This window comes from Egretta garzetta, unplaced genomic scaffold (genome assembly GCF_000687185.1).
Source record: "Egretta garzetta isolate BGI_Z169 unplaced genomic scaffold, ASM68718v1 scaffold413, whole genome shotgun sequence".
Lineage (NCBI taxonomy): Eukaryota > Metazoa > Chordata > Aves > Pelecaniformes > Ardeidae > Egretta > Egretta garzetta.
In genome coordinates, this window is record NW_009259054.1 from 642,672 (window position 1) to 660,728 (window position 18,057).

The 18,057-nt window shown below is 38.1% G+C and overlaps 1 protein-coding gene across 1 annotated transcript in view; it reads right to left on the reverse strand.

Annotated features, from left to right (window-relative positions):
• Nucleotides 1-18,057, reverse strand: part of TRIO (trio Rho guanine nucleotide exchange factor) — a 185,023-nt gene that overhangs the window by 137,131 nt on the left and 29,835 nt on the right. Inside the window, 3 exon segments of the mRNA XM_009635132.2 lie at nucleotides 5,889-6,011; nucleotides 13,329-13,559; nucleotides 17,650-17,781. Of these exon segments, the coding sequence (XP_009633427.1) occupies nucleotides 5,889-6,011; nucleotides 13,329-13,559; nucleotides 17,650-17,781 (486 nt within the window).

Genomic DNA, 18,057 nt, shown 5'->3' on the forward strand with positions numbered 1-18,057 from the left:
CAGCGTTCTGAGCAGGTCAAAGTCTGCCCTCCGGAAGTCCATGGTGGCGGTGTTGCTGACCCCTTTCCTTACCTCACCAAAAATCGAAAACTCTACCATTTCGTGATCACTAAGGCCAAGACAACCACCGACCACCACCTCTCCCACCAGTCCTTCTCTGTTAGTGAATAGGAGGTCAAGCAGGGCACCTCCCCTGGTAGGCTCACTTACCAGCTGTGTCAGGAAGTTATCTTCCACACACTGCAGGAACCTTCTGGACTGTTTCCTTTCTGCTGTATGGTATTTCCAGCAGATGTCTGGGAAGTTGAAGTCCCCCACGAGAACAAGAGCTCGTGACTGCGAGACTTCTGCCAGCCGCTTGTAGAATACTTCAACATCCTCACCCTGGTCGGGTGGTCTGTAACAGACTCCCAACAGGATATCTATGGCTGACTGTCAGAGGGGAATATTGTCCCAATACATCACAGAATTAACAAAAGCAGATTAACAGTCCCTGAGTCACAGCAGAAAACAGAATGGGAGAAGTCTGGTACCTGATGTGTTGAGAGTGCTATGGTCCAGAAAAGAGACAGACGTTTAACAGCTCTAAGGGCTTAGAACTTGCAGCCTGCATGTATATCTTACGCATTAATTCAAAACAGGACTGATTCCAAATATTTGCTATAATTTAGGTACTCTTTTTGAGCCTAACCTTGGGTTTTCATGCCTTAGAATGCTGCTCAAAATGGACTCATCCAGAAAGCACAGAAGGATTTTGGCCTCTGGAGAAAACAGACTGAAGCCAAGCCTGCACTAAAGAAGCTTTGCTTATGCTACCACATCAGCTCTCCTGATAAGTTCACGCCACTGACTATAAAAAAAAAAAAAAAAAAAAAAAAAATCTTGACAATATAAACTACACCTTTCTCTTTTCTCTTCTGGCCTTCCATCTTCTCCCAACCTCAGTTTCATCTGGTAGAAAACACTGCTTGTCAAGATAAATTAAGGGTATGCAAATGTGCTTTTTTCTTTGCCACAAATACAGTATCATACCTCTAATTAACATTATAATAACCCACAAAAGTTAAAACTGAGCCCGGCCCTAAAACTCAGCTGAGGGTCAGGAAATAAGAGCTCTCCTCCAGGGTCTCAAGCAAATTACCAGGCAAGCCCAGGACAGATTACATGACTCAGTGCAGCTTTCATGTATTTGGGGGGAGTTCCCCCTTCATTTATTATGATCTATTTATGTAAGGAATTCAATCCATGCTGCCCATTTGATTTTGACTTATGTGCATCTTAGTCCTTCCTCCAGCTTTTTAATTGCACGGAGAGGTAGAGGACTCCTCCCCAGTTTCCCTGGGAAAGCCTGTAGAGACTAACATAAGCCTAGCCTTTTCACTAAACGCTCCAGATCCCTGGCTTAGGCCATGTTGGCTCAGCACACACTCTGATCTGTGCTTTGGTGTTTTGACTTCCACAGTCACAGCTCACACGTGTTCAAGGAGCAAGGCTGAAGAGCCTTAAGGCACTCCTTGAACAACAACTACTTCATCAACCCAGAGTGCCACACCCAGCTGCAGATGGCTGAAACAGAAGTTTCCCATTTTAATGAAAACTTTATCTCACATGTGAAGCATTGTTTATGAATACCAGGAGTATCTTCTGCGTAACACAGGCCCAGGCACATCAGACTTCTCTTTCTGTAAACTGGATGGTGAACTGCCTGTGCTTAGAGATGATCACAACCCAGATGCTGCTTCAAAAGGGATTGCAATTCTCAAACCTTAACAGCAGACACACGCCTTATTGCTGAAATTTCTCTTCTGAGTAGAGCCGAAATATAATACCAACATTTACCTTAGTAGATAATAACTGCCCTTTGGAATAGAAATCGCAGCAAATAGGTGTGCTGTACTAACTACTGCCTCTCCCAACTCTCTGCTTACTTCTAAACAGTACTTGGAGGGGAAAAAAGTAGTAATGTGAAGATTTTGAAAATGTTGATCCCAAGGGGCAGCCACCAGTTAGAAAACAGAAGGTTAGGCAGAAAGAGCAGGAGTTCTCCCTTGAAGCTGCTTATGCCATTTTCCTAAATTGACAACGGAGCCTTCACGGTGACAAATTCAGAGAGCTTTAAGAAGTCCTCTAGTCTATCCCTCTGTGCCCCAAGGCACCATCGACTACACTTGAGTCTTTAATAGGCATTCTTCTCCAAAATGCTTAAAGACTCTCCATAAGGAAGAGTTTACCACCTTCCCCAACAACATATCCCACTGCTTTCCCCATCTTCCTGTTGAGAAACCTGCTCTACATATTCTTCAGTAAAAACGAACACTGTATTTTTAGAAAGCATATGAAGTGACACATCATGGAAAAGTCAAAGGCTAAATTTGAGACTCATGCAGAAATGAGTGCTACTGACAATAAATACAGCAACAGAAGTGAGTGGAGGTATGGACTGAATCTCATACAAACTGGAGTTTATTGCACTGCAGGGGGGAAGAGAGACACATGGATGGAAGGAGATTAGCAGAGGTATACAAATCATTAAAGACAGAGAAAACTAAGATAAATTACTCATCAAATACAGTGGATGCTATCACATTTGAGCATCAGACAACACACTTAAAATGAAAAAGCAAAAGTACTTTGCATCTAAGGAGCAATTAAATCACGTAACTCATTGCCACAGGATCTGGCATACATTCCAAGAGCATAAATAGGTTCAAAAAGTAGCTAGCCTAATTAAGGGAAGAAAAGTCCATCAGTGACTATTAAACACTGGTTCTGATGCATCCTTCAGTTACAGACATCAAATAAGCCTAGACAACTGGGAGGTTAAAGGTAACTTTTTACCCATCCAGTCCCTTTTCTTTGTGCATCTGGCAATGGTCATAAGATAATGCAGGACATGGACCTTCAGTTTGATGTGTTACAGCCATTCATGGGTACAGTAAGGTGAAGAACCAGTTCAAATACAGAAACTTTTTTTACAGCCTTAAAGGAGGAGGTAACTGGTGGTGGTAGGAAAATGATAGGTGTATTCAAATGAGATTTGGAAGAATCTGTTTTGTGTGTCTCTTGAACCAAGCTGACTTGAGTAAACTCAGATGCAGTCTGCAGATGGAAAAAAAAACACTTATCTGTGGAAGAAGATTTCATAATTAATTGTTGCCATACACCTTTCGTGTTTTTTGAATGTAAACTACTGTGAAAAAGCAGACATCAGTGATAGTTGAAACAGGAGAAGCTGGCTTAGGATTTCATACAAAAATGCATATGGAAGTACAACCACACTATTTATCTGCATCCAGTCCTTCTAAGCTGAAAAACTGTGCCCACAAGTGAATCAGTTATGTCTAAATCTGGAGTCTTGACACTTGGACTAAATGGTCTCATGGATACAAAGATGATTGTGGGGAGGGGGGAAAAAGGAAGGGAAAAAAAGGTAGAAAGTGAACTGGACAGGCTTCACATGAAAAGAGCAGAACTCAGTTTTACAATAGTGGGTGCAAGGTGGCATCAGAATTTGGGGAGGATTATTAGTTGGCTGAGTTTTGAATATCTAGTGTTTCTGCAGTAGTAACAAAAAGTGCCAAATAAAGAGAAACAAACCTTCATTTCACATGAATTTTAAAGTGAGTAATTTGTGAGCCCATTGCCCATTGACTCTGGAACATGTTTTGTGTTCTACACACAGCTTATTTTAACAACTCTTTGAATGCTGCTACAGAATTTGCACCTCATTCACATTAAAAAAAAAAAAATATGGAGGAAGCAGAAGGAAAGAAAAAAGAAATAATAATTTTAGCTCCTCTCAAAAACAGAAGTTAGCCTTCAATCAGGAACATTTTAACATTACTGCTGGCTCCCTGCATTTGATAAAACATTGCCATGCCACTGACAGTTCACTTGACACTGTTTCCTCTCAACTTCTGACTAGAGCTGAGAACACCCGATTATGCCTAGGGTCTCATTAAAAAAAAAGGCAACAAACCAAAACACAACAAAAAACAACGACAAAAAAAACCCTAAACCAAAACATAACAAAGACCTGGACCAATCAGAAACATAGGTAAAGAACAAATCAGCTGAAAGGTACTCATGCTTTAACAAGGACTGCAGATTGCTGTCTTATAGTTGAACATAATCTCCCTAAAAAAAAAAGGAATGCCTTTTGGGGCCTGCTTACAAGAAAGAGGAACAACTCAGAGGGTGTGCCTCTCTTGGCAGTTACTACACATTCAAGACTTAGAGATGAAAAAAATACTTATTAGATCATTTTGTCCATCCTTCTGTCAGTGGAAGACAGTCCCCTGTAGTATATTTAAGTTCTTTGACCAGTCTCAGTTTTCAGTATCTCCAAAAATAGAAATTCCACCCATCCCCTAAAGAGATCATTTTAATCTCTAGTAACATTCAGTTTTAGGAAGTTTTTCCTAAGTATTTGCTTTACAACCATCTACTTTAAAGTATAATGCATATTAACAAGATGCTCTTAACAGTTTACATCCCACTAACAGTTCTACACACTTCATCCCCTTTGGTTACTCAAACCTTTTTTTTCTTCTTCTTTGCTCAAATAACACAGTATTAAGGATGAGATCATTCAGGTTTTGTTAAGTGTCTTACGGAAATAAGATTCTTGCTTGTCTGACACAGAAAAATAAGTATTTCCACATGGAAAATATTACAGATTTTCCTAAAAAAGAAGTATTAGGAATGCATATGGAAAATCTAGCATGCGTATATACAAAACTAACAACGCTTATTTTGGAAAATTTTATAGGAAATCAATAATGAGGAAGTTTTCTGATGCTATTTTCAAGTCCTCAGTCACTGAAGTGCTCTAAGACTGTATTTACAATAAAATTTTATTAAGAGCTTAATCATCCATTAAACATGGAATATGGAAACACACTTCTGATGCGCCTGCCATAGTAGGTGTCACTGCTGAGTTCCCTTGTCACTTCAGAATTTTCTAATAATGTCTTCTGTTTTGACTGAAGGACCCCTGTATCAACCCTACCTTAATGAGATTTTTCTTGATGAATCTTAGAGATATTTACTCTTATCAATCATTAAGATTGGAGAGACAGTGAGTATTACTAATGGGGAGGATCTAGCCTTCAGCTTCTCACGGGTTTTATTCACCTCACACCCCCTTTTCAAGGCTGCCACCCAAACCAACTTCCTCTTGCTACGCTCCCTGTATTCCTCAGTATCTCTATTACTTTTGGCTTGACTCTTTTTCCACAGAAAAGTGTTTCGAAGTTCTATCATCAGTTCTACTTAAGGCTAAAACCAGAGTCTTCCTATGGAAAATGTGTTGGTATCAGTGATTCAGAACAGGAAGGCGTATACAAACTCAATTGTATTTAAAGAAAAAATCCAAAGCCAGGTTGGCCAGTTGCTGCTGGCTCACCTCGTTTCTTAGGAGTCCACCCCTTCCCCCCATCAGAGTGTTGTGGGATTTGGGAGCTCCCCAAGCTTAAAGTCAGGGAGCAGGGCTTTCAATTCAACTCCATCCTCTCTTACAGGCTGCAAAAAAGTTTAAATCCTAGAATCCCTTTAAAAGGAGAACTTTCATTCTTCTGTGATTCAACATTTGAAAGCATGCTTTTTCCAATAATAATAATAATAATAATATTATTTAATAATAATAGCAGCAGCAGCTCTGTTGGGCTTCAAGGCTCCTACTCTCTGCAAGACTGTGGAAGTTTGTGTTTTTCCTATTGAAGCTGGAGGATGAAGGAGAAGTGAACTAAAAGCTTGCAACAGAAACAACAGTCCATTCTTGGAACTGAATTTTTTGTACTGGAGCTCCCTCTGCCCAGCCCTTCAATGCCAGAGCAGAAATTTTTAATATATTTCCATGATTATTTCCATTAATGTGATTGTTTTACCTGCGCAACCTCCTCAAAGTCTTCATGGCGTTTCTGCAAAGCTCTAGCCCGATGCAGGGATTTTCCCACTCCAGTATGTTTGCTAAGAAAAGCTTCTCCATGGTTTTCAATCCAATCCAACACCTGTGGTACAGAAGGAGAGACACAAAAACTGAGTGGATGTACTGAATGTTGCAACAAAAAGACAGCTACTCAAGAAACTAAGAAGCTGTTAAGGGTCTGCTTATAAGGAACTGTACTGCTGGATTAAAACACAGGATTGCCATGAAGGACATTAATTACATCTCATTAACTTTTCTTAAGGCAATAACTAGCTCAAACTAGCTGAATCATATGATTTAAGATTATATGTTTATCTTGAAGACTACCAAGGACAACCTCATTTCTACACATTCATCAATTTGACAGTAATCTGATCCAAGTGGCTAGACCCCTTGTGAGGGTCTCTCTGTAATCCGTTTATACCTTCAGCTGACATTTTTCTGTAATGTAACACTAATGGAGTTTGCACATTCCCCAACAATGCTGGTGAATAACACAGTGAAGTTTTATTTTAGATGAGAAGTCACTTCTCCTACTACACATTATTAAGCCAAGATGAAAGATTCAGTAGTAGAATTTTTGACTAACACAATAAAATTGAGTTGAAATCATTAAGAGATGAATGACAATGTCTGCATTCAGAGCATATGAAGGATTTTGCCCCAATTCTGAAGAAGTATCTCCTCAGAACATCAGATAGACATAATTGTGTATTGTAAATTTTACAGCTGAAAAAGTGAGGAACGGAAGATACTTTAAGGACATTAAAGCTTCTACCACAATGACTGGGCTGACAGCTTTACAAATAGTAAAAACTGCACATGTAATTAGTTCCTGCCAGTTAACACAAAGGATTACTGCACACATACCAAGTTTCTGATGAGTGAATGAACAAAAACATCTGGTCTCTCTCCAAACTAATACATCTTAGCCATATCTTTATTCATTTATTAGCTAGCATGCATACGGTATATAATTATTTGGAAGATACTCAAGACGTTCAAGAATGCTGTTCAGAATTAAAGACAACTGCATATAAGCAATTTTCTTAAGTCAGCTAACCATTTTTATACAGCATTTATGTAATGGTGTGGAATACTTTACCTAACATTTATTTCCGCCATTCTTTTTTCTTTAAAAACTGAGTATTTTGTTTTGTTTTGAATATGCCTGCCGGAAACATGCACCTTATCTCTCCTTATCTACTAGTGTCCTTTACTCTGATTCCTGAAGTTGGGTAAGGTTTTTTCCCCTTTTCCTGTACTGAAAGCATTTGACACTTAGCATAACTAAAGAGAAAGACTTTTGGGGCTTGTTTTGGTTGTTTTTTCATTATTTTTTTTTCTTCTTCTTCCAAACAGACTTTAGAACCATTCCTGCAACATCACCCATGGCTACAATCAATACACATGTAATCCCATACACTATGCCCATACAAAACATCCATACTTGCTTTAGTAGATAAAATGAAACCATCTGGTGTGATTTTTCTCATTTATCTTGACTGTTAGAATCTTTTTTTGGTTTGCGAACTCTCTCCTACTGAACATCTTCAAAACAACACACAATCCCATAATGCCACATAATACAGCCATCTCAAATCACCACTACTTATGCAATGTTTGTTTCTCCTGGTAAGTATTGCCAAAAGAATACTATTGTGGTTTAGGTCAATGTACATTTTCATTCGCTTCTTTCAAGGGAAAGTATTGATCAGAGGTGGTAGAGTGAGGAGCCAAACATGGCCTCAGTTATCTGTAAAGTTTGTATTACCAATGCTTTTGACTAGTTTCAGGAGACTACTCGGCATTTCTCATTATAAAAAGAGCTAAAGAGAGACAAGTTTGGATGAGAGAATTAGACTGGACTCTGGAGACCTCTAACAGCTATAAGCTAACAAATGAAATCAACAGCAAAATCTGTCCCAGAAAGCATGGGATGAAAAGCAGGAAAGCAGCGCATGGAGAATGATTTTTGCTCCAAATAATGCTCAGTAACTTCTCAAGAAAAGAAATTGTCATAGAAATCCAGTACACAGATCATGACATAAACCAGTTAAGTAGAGAAACATTGCTGTCTCTAAGTGAAATCAGTATGAATACAAGTCTTATTAGCACTCAGCCTTCTTACCTTGATTCTTAACAACACTGAGGAAGCAACTCTCTATTTGGGGATTTCACAGCATGTAAAAGCAGAGTCAAAGTTAAGGTATGCTCTTGCCTGTCAGTGAGAGCTTCTGCATACCACTTTGACCAAAGGACAATACCGTTTGCTGGCACTGGTATTAGCCATTTAACAATCTGAAACGATACATTTTCTTCCTCTTTCTGGGAGAGGTAAGAGTTACAGAAACCATCATACCAACCCACTGAGGACTTTTCTAGTAATACTGAAAGCACATGGAATTCACTCCAGTAGTTCAGTAATACACAGGGATTTAGGAAGCTCAATACTTTTCAGTATCGATAATCCTCCACTGCAGCAAGTTGCTTTAACGATGCAATTAAGCTCTAACTGCAGTCTCAGCAGAACCATCCTTATGCCCAATACGGAATCTAGAAAAAACGCTCATTCTGAGAACACCAATACTGAATATATGATAGAAGAAACTATGGAAAGATGGCTTCGTCTTGACAAATTCATTACTCGTGGCTGTAAGATATGTTTTGTATATGCTGTTTGCAGAAATAATCTGATCTTTTGCAGACTCAACACTCTCACTTTCACCAGTCTTCCCCACATCATTATCCAGTCCTTGGCCCCCACCACCACCCTTATCTACTTTCCACACTCTCACTTTTCTGATCTCCACCACTTACTTGGTGCTGACATAACATTCAGAAGGGGAAGGTAGAAATCTCTGCCTTTCTAATCTTCGGACAGTTAAAATGTAGAAATGCTCTCTCCCCAAAAGAATGATTTCACACTGGAACCACCTCCAAAAGCCACAAGGGGATCACGCAGTGAAATCAGTATTATTTTGATGCTGAGCAAGTAGCAAGCATTCTTGGCCCGCCCTTCATTAGTCAAGGCTGAAACAAGTGACTGTTACAACAAAAACTCAGACGGAGTCTTTCCGGCAGGCAGATCAAGGAAGGAGAAGCAGCACATTTACCCAGAATGGACAGAGAAGACACCCAAGGTCAGCAAGGACCTAATAAATGCATGTTTTGAAAAAAATCTACTACAAGTATGTTTTACTAATGGCCATCCATAGTGTTTTTCAGGCCCAAAAGCTTTCACCGTAGGAGCGTCAGCAGTATCCCCCTACCAGAAGCATTCAATTTTGACCTTTCATGACTTAGCAGCATGAAACCCCATGTTACTATTACAACTCTGCTTTATTGCTTCGTATCAGAACTGTCGGAACCAGCTCCTTCCCTTTCCATAGGTGGAAGGCTAGCATACTTTATCCACTTGGTAAGCTCGTAAATTCTTAAGCATAAAATTACACTTTTATTAGCATGTTTTACACTAGAGGGATTATTTTCAACAACTGAGTGCAACAGCCAATGACCTGACTTTTATTTAAAAACCAAACAAACCCCAGCCAAACACCCTCTTTATTGGCAGACTATACAAACTAACCAGGACCTAGACCTCCTAGCATATTTCTGCTAAGGTGAAACTCAGAATTCTGTTCAGCTTAAGACTGCCATAGGTTTTCACATTTCAAATTTCAGATTTGCTGTAATTCACATCTTATCTAGTACATTTAATATTTCATGTACTACCTTCCTTACTACTTGCTCCCAAGAAATTAGCAGATGATTATTGATATACATAGCTAGCACCACAGTGGTTTTGTTGATTTAGAAAGTGCCACTAGAAACACTTTCGTGATACTGAACATACAAGAAAAAAACCAAAAACAACCAACCAACCAAAGCACCTGTTATCTAAGGTGGAAGTAACACAAAATGAAGTACCAGCTCAACACATTCAATTCCCTCCTCCAATTCAGCTCTGTCATTCATTTAACACTTCCATGAACTGATTTATTGCATTAATCCAGCAGAAAACTAGACCAGCAGAGGGAAGAGGAGGAAATCACAGATTCATGCTGAGGGACAGTTATAGATTCACTTACAATGCACTTGGTTGCTTGCCACTATGTGCGATTTAACTATAAACAGTGGAAGAAAGACACACTTAGTTTATTTTGACATGAAGAAAATCCCATTTAATGTTACTGACAATAACTTTTAAAGATTAGCTAGTTTCTAAATCATGCTAGATAATCTTAATTGAATTTTTTAAGGTTTGAACAAAGACTAAGAAGCCCGAGAGAATGTGCAAATGAAAACTAAAGTATTTTAGAAAGTTGCTTTGGACTCCTACATAAACCATTCCAGAACTGTCTTGGCTATAAATTTAACCAGTAGTTCAAAATTGACTAATTTCATGCACTGGATGGTGTCAATGATCATTCAGTTGAAGAGTTAACATTTCTCAGATATATTAGATGATCTGATAAGGTTGTTTTGGTTTTGTTTTGCAAGAAAAAAAGATTCCTTATTATTCAAGATCACTTTTCTCCTCAATGGATTTTCAAAGCTGAGCATGTTACAGTCTGCCAATGCAAGGCTATTCCAAGGAAATACCATTATTTGCTTGCTGTTTCCTTTAAGACATCTGCTCCTGGCTACTATTAGATAAATTTGTCTGCTATGGATGTTGAATTATCATTGTCTTACCATATGACCTGCACTGAAAGTATGAAAAGTTCGTTACAAAAGGGAATATTAACTGCAATTCACATTGTGATTCACAAGGCAGTGCCCAAAATACACCAACATCTGACAGTTAATTTAAAGTAACAGCCATACTTCCACATGCAACATTTCAGAAGCCTCCAGCATGGATGTTAATGGCCATTACAGGGATAAATCAAAGGACAATCCAGGCTCTGGCAGTGATAACTACTGGATATTAAGGGAAGGGTTTAGGAACATGGCAAGCAGGGGTTGCATCTCTGTACGCAAGATGTAGTTTGAAATCTGAAGTGATTGATAAAGATGTGCGTTAGCACCAAAGGCTGCAGCTTCAAATTGTCAAGAGGATATCTTGACACCTTAATGCAAGATCTGCCTTGCAAAGCATATAGAGAAACCAAGAGGCCCAAACACGAAGAAAGAAATTTCTCCAACCAGTAGGTAAGTACTAAATAATGAGCCTAAATGGATTATCCCTCTTAAGCCAATTGGTTCATACTGAAAGCTTCTGGTATACTCACAATCCACAGGCATGATTTGGATAACACATTCTTGATACTTGAAGTTATAAAAATAGGTAAAGCTGTCTACTTCGTTTTTTTCAAAGCTGTGACTATTTGATGTTAAATGCACCGGTTCTAGGGGCTGACAGGTCTCAGATAGAGAAGGAAAATCCAGCTTCTTGATGAAGAACCTGGTGGTGACTCTACAATGACTTGTTTCTAATGAAGGGTTATTTGCCAACTTCAAAGAACAAAGCAGTTTCAGAGCTACCTCCTTCACTCTGAGAGCCATGACTTAGGAAGAAGCAGAAAATGAGAGTTTCCTACAAACATTTTATGACTCTCAAGATAATAAAAGCAAAGAGTAGGAACAGCATAAGACAAAACTCTCTGTAGCATTTAATGAACACCTTCCTCCAGGAAATAAACTGCCTGCAGCCTGGCCTACCAGCCTGAAACCTGAATTGTGTATCTGGTAAATAACCTCAGAGGATCCCTTGGTCTAGGTTGCCTAAGCAGGTCCTGCTTGGACTAAATTCAAACTAGAGAAGAAAGTTCCAGGATCCAATCCACACTCGTTGGCACTAGGCTACACTGACAGGACCTGCATTTTTCCCTGTGAGAAAGAAACCACTGTGTTAATTTCAGTTTCTGAAAATCCTTATGAAGCCTTTTAAGTTTAAGAGGTGATTCACTTGTGGACGGTGCCTCATCAGTTTTGACAAGTGCCCTTCACTGACTACTCATGCAAGTACCAGTATTGGACTCTCCTGATGAGCTACTATTTATGTAGTAATCTTGATTAAGAGCTTCTAGGATTTATACAATGTCATAAGAGTGTTTTCAGTTTGGTTCTCTATACCCTTCTTGACCATTCATAACATGGACTCTGCTTTCTTTTACATTTTTTGTCAGCTAACATTTTTCATGCCTTTCTGCATCCTTCATCACATCTGACTGTTGAGAAGCTGGAAAACTGCCTGCCTTTCAATATATGCCTTTTTTTACATCAAAAAAACAAGTAATAAAGCTTTAATTATTTTATACTTAATTTAGTGCTGAAGTATTTTTTAAGCTGTTTTCTTTAACTTGCAGGAAGAGATAGGCACAGCGTATAGAAGAAAGTTGAGGCAACAAGATTGCTCACTCTCCCCACCACCTGCCTGAATTAACTATCTTTGTCAACTACTGTAAATGATGGAAACCAGGTTATTTGACTGCCAACTGTTCACATCCAGCATCTTCTTGAAACAGGTGAGTACAAGAAGTTTGGCTTAAAGCGCAACTGATCTGGAAGAAACAAGATTAGTTTAACCTGAATGTATGACTGGCTATCTAAAAACCCCATTTGAAAGTTGCTGGTTTGTGAACACCTTTACACTGAAATGAAAGAACATGATCAGCAAATACTAGCCACGTCTACTTTTTTGTGAAGATGAGCTATTAAGGGATAAATTAGTAATGCTTCTGTCAATTGCTGCCTAAACAAAATGTTTTCTGTTTATTAAAAATCTGTCAACAAAGGAATTCTTTACAGCTTTACCTTCTTAAGCTAAAATCACATCAGATATATTAATGCCTGTACTTGACTACTAACTTTTATGGATGTCATCATAATAAAAATATGGCAGCTAATAACCATTAATTCAAGAATAACATCATTGTCGGAAAGTAATCTTATCTGTAATTTTTATACCTCTCTAGTATATTACACTCAGGTTTTGAAGAAACCCATTATGCCAATTAAGTATCACTAAGGGTTTGAAACTAAAAATTTGTTACTGAATATCATTTAATTAACATTTAATGCATGTTACTCCTGCAAGTCTTTCTAACGCTTCAAGTCCAGAATTTTACCTAGAATGTGAATGTCACATTCCAGCACAAGCTCAGAATAGTAGTCTAGGATAAAAATATTTTTCATCCTGACTTAAAATAAGAGAGTTAATTTTGAAAAAGAAAAAAAAAAAGAAACAGAGCTAACTTCCAAATATGATTTCTTCCTGTAACAGCTAATATCCTCTGATAACACAGAGGACTTGGAATCAGTCAGTCAATCCCATGCAACTACTCAACTGTTGAATGGAAGAACGATCAAAACCCACCTGTCAATGCAACCAGCATCAAATCACAGGCTGACAGAATAGAAAGGCATACAGACAACAAGAAATAAAATGTACCTGTTGAACATCCTGTTGAAAAACGCATAGCTGAAGCCGCTGGTGCAAGCGGACCTTCCGATGCTGCCAAATATTTTCCAGCTGGCGCTGGTGGTGCAGTACTTCATGGATGACATCCAGAACATGATGAACTGCTTTTGAGTAGTTGGCAGAAGCAGTGAGGGAATCAGAACTCCCAGGAGTCAAAGGTCTCTGAAGTTTGTCAAGCAGTGACTTTCCATCTTGGCTCACCTGACCACCGGAAAGGACAAAGAATTACTTGTCTTGCCAAAAGCTTGTTACACTATTGTTTCATTCCCCATTCCCTCTCCCCATTTTAGATGTCTTTAAGAACTCAGGAGCAGTGATGAAGACTTTTTATTCCAGGCATGATTACATGCAGCTGTTATAGGAAAAAAAATATATAAAAATGTATATTCTCCTTCTATATAAGACAATTTTAAGAAGTAGCGCTCTTCTAAATAACAGCCTGTCTTTCAATTTTTCAATTACCTTAAGAGTGCTTTTCCTTTAAAGTGGTTGGTTTATTATTTATTTTTTTTAACAGGTCAAGTCTAACTTGGTATAAATATTCTTCAGGTCTTTCTCTAGTCAATAAAGCACCTAAAATTAAGTATTTGCCCAGAATTATCCTTCCAGAAGCATCTCTCTCTTTTCATATGCTGTAAGGGTGAACAGGAAGGTTACTTTCTATAGGTTAATATTAATTTGAGGAATACATTCAGACCAACAGATATGAACTTAGGACATGCTTTGATCTGACATGATTTACAACTTCTAAATTATTAGTGTTACTAGTAAGCCAAAGGCAAACTGTTGTTATGGCAAACTTAAACACAATTAAACCACTTAAAACCTTTCCATGCAGCAAAGAAAGATACTCTTTTCCAAAGTGTGTTTAACTCCTGATGCTGACAAGAAACAGTCATTTCTAATTGTTGTCTTCTCTGATTCAAACCACAGCAAAAATATTCAGATTTACCTCGCATGCCAATTAAAAAGCAATATTCTTATCTTATCTGGTCACTGTTAACACTTAGCACTTGCTAAGGCTCCTGAAAGCACTTTTCATTGCCATTCTGTCACTTTTAGCATGAAGCTCAGAGAACCGTTACAGTTCAGTATCATTCAGCTATCTGTAAAGAACTTTTCTAATAGCTCATCTAACAGGCAGGAAAAATGCATCCGAAACCACGAGGCTGGAGTGTAAACAATAGCCTGAATCACTCAAATCAACACCATGTCAGAAACAGAAAATTTGTCTTCCCCCAGTGGCTATTTTCAACAATTTTCACTAAATCTAGGCACATTTAAAATTTTCTATTCACTAGTCAAACAGATCTGAATGAAAATTCTTTTTTAATAATTAGTTTACAAGTGAGTTTATTTCTCAGTTCCAATTTAAGCTTTTTCATTTTAGTAATAAGTATCAATACAGCGAATGGAGCTCTCTTGGAAAAGTAGCTCCTATGAAGTCAAGTCAGTAAGAAAAAAAAGTATGGTCCATAGTAGTTATAACGATGATTGTTTTCTTTTCTGCAGCCAAATCAATTATCTAGTATAAGTCTTTCAAATATTTCAAGGTAATGGACTTCAATTATCTACCTAGAGTCCATGAAATTTTGGGGGAAAATTAATTAATTGTGACAGCCCCGTGATCTGATTAGTTTATTAGCTTTACAAATACATGATCATGCATATTTCCTCTTTGGACTTACACAGTAAAGTTTTCTTCCTCCCCAGTGCATGACTACCTTAAGATTTCAGTGAGATACATAGCTCATTTATACATATAACTTCATTTAAGGCACAGCTGTTGGCTTTTCAAGCACACCAGTTATCTAAGCTTGTAAGCTAGTAAGTTACTTTTCTAGTAATATACAGTAATTATCCCCAGTAAAATCAGACTGTCTAGTCTTAAAAGCATTTTCTCTCTTAAAATTACTGCCTTCTCCTTTGCAACCAAGTCGTGTTGTCAAGACATTGTAATCTCAAATGAATGACAAAGTGGTGTAATTTCCACAGTGTTCCTCTCTCTCTCCCTGCACTGTTCATTCATCACAAAATGAGAGGAGCTCCGTGCTGTAACAGAAATGAAGTCATACATCTAATAATGATAAGTAATATCTTTACACAGAAAGACAACTCCATCAATCTTCAAAGAGGAATGCGTGTTTAAATAAGGCGAAATAAAGCCTGCTGTTCAGAGGAGGAAGAACGACTTGTACATACACATACAACTATTATTTCTGCACCAATTCTGGTTGCTAAAAACAGAGCTATTGCTTTACCAGATGAGGAAAAGTAATGTCCTGAAATCAGAAGATAGGCACTTTTTTTTTTTTTTAAAGCAGTACCAATGAAGATTTTGTTAAAATCTCTAGCTATCCCAAAGTCAAAAGCTACAGCTTTGAAATCCTAAACAAATTTTCAAGGTATTTGCCAGAGCAATCCTATAATCTACCCATCTAATTTAGTTTAATTATGCATCACCAGGAAGCAAACAGTATTTAACATGGTAATCCACAGTACTTATTTACACTTAACAGCAGGCTCTAATCCAGTCACATCCCTGATGAAAAAACACACAAAAAACCCAATCCAAAACAAACAAAACCAAACCAAAATATCCCACTGCTTTAACTTCAATGCTTTATAATCATTATTCCAGACAGCTCTAGTCTTCTTATCCCTTGCTGCGCTCTCATGGAGCACGCACTCCAGATTGCCACTCTTCACATAAACCTACTACAAATGTGCTACATCTCTGTGTCTCTCTTCACATAAACCTGCTACAAACATGCTACATCTGTCCCTTGTTTTACAGAGTGATCCTCCCAACAAAGAAAGGTTATAATGAAGAAAAGAAACCTTCCTACCAAACATGCTCTCAACAATGAGTCGGAACAGGTACGTGTAGTAAGATCACAAGTTTTATCACCAAAGGTGTGCTTCGGTATGTCATTAGATCAGTTGCCATAGCAAGGTGGTGTATATCAGGAACGAGGGTATCAGTGTATATTTTACACAGAAGAACAACAAGTCATGTGAACTCTGCACATCTAACTCATGGTAATAAACTTTATGCAGGCCCTAAGATGGCAGGTATTAAAGAAATCCAGTTCTGATATACCAACAATAGGACTAATCATCAGCACTAATCTCACCCTCCTTTACTGCTAGATGAAGCATGACCAGACTGAAGATTCAGTTGCCCATAAACAGAGCTGGCTCGTCACAAAGTAGTTTTATCTTTAATGTAATGTATAAATCCCAATCATTATTTCAAGCCCACATGACGTCCTTTTAAAAAGAGGTGCAAGCTGTGGCCTAAGCTATACTACATCCACTGATCATTTTTTACCATGATTTAATCAAATGCATACTTTTATGCAACTTCCATGAGAACAGAAACTACTGTAGCTGATCCAGATTAACATCAGTCCAACTAAACAGCAAAAATAGTTTTACTCTGATGAGAGCAACCCTGGTAAAAGAAAGCAAGAAAAGCTCAACAGGAAACACAAAAAATACCTGTTACCTAATAGCGAAGTTAATACCCATTTGATTTCTCACTTCAGCTAACTAAAGCACATGAGAGAACTCAATATTTGAAGAAAAACAATAGGTATTTTAGCCATTGCTTTCTAGGCCACCTTCAGAATAAGCGTTTTATATGAAGTTGTAAATACATCTATTAGAAATACTAAGAAATATTATTACTTCATTGTGTGCAGAAGCCAAGATAGAGCAGCAGCATAGGATATGCTAATCTCATGAATGCTGACTACATAGGCACGCTGGCTCATTTAAGTGTCTTTGAGGTTGGCAGAACTAAGTATATAACTTCCAGCTTGTCAAGTGACGTCCTTTGATGGTTAAGCCTTTTTTGTGAGGCAATTTCAGAGATGGATTTTCAAAACACACTTAAAGCAATCCATGCCAACAGAATACTTTCCCAAAGAATACCCAACTAGCTTCCCTTCAAGTAAGTGTTTAAACGATAGTATCATACTGCTATTAAAAGGTAGTAATATGCAAATGTAAATCAAAACATACTTTGTACACTGCATGGGTTGTTTGTACCACACATGGTTCCATCTTGCCTTTTAATTTTCTTTCAGAAGATTAAGAGGAAGGCCTGAACATTCAACTTTTGAACAACAGTAGCAAAGTCCAGTGTACTAAGTTAAAAAAGAAGCCTGGCGCTTGAGTTTCCAACTCATGCACTATGCAACAAGCAATGACAGTTCATGATCTAAATCTAACATTACACCATTTTATCAAGTCAGCAACCTAAGGAAACAAACAAGACACTTGCCTCAGAGTAAGCCAAGGTAATATGCTCGTATATCCCTTGATGATGATGGATAGCATCTTCTAAATCTTGCAGTTCTGAGGGAAGTTCCACCTCACCACAGGCTTTACACCATGAGTCCACATTGCTCATGTACTGCAACAGAGAAAAAAAAAACATTCTGCTTGATTTTGGGTGCTATCAAAAAGTACACACATGTTCGTAATATACAAGTGGACTGGCATCTATGTGACAGCCACCAAAAAGACTTCTTTAAAGGGAAAAATGTTTAATGTATTTCTCTCTGAACTGACCAAAATGAAGCTTATATCAGAATAGAAACAAATATTCAAGTCTGACTATACACTTGTGGTTTTACTTATATGGAACCCTTTGAGCTGTTCACAGACAGGCAGGCCTAGTTGTATGTTG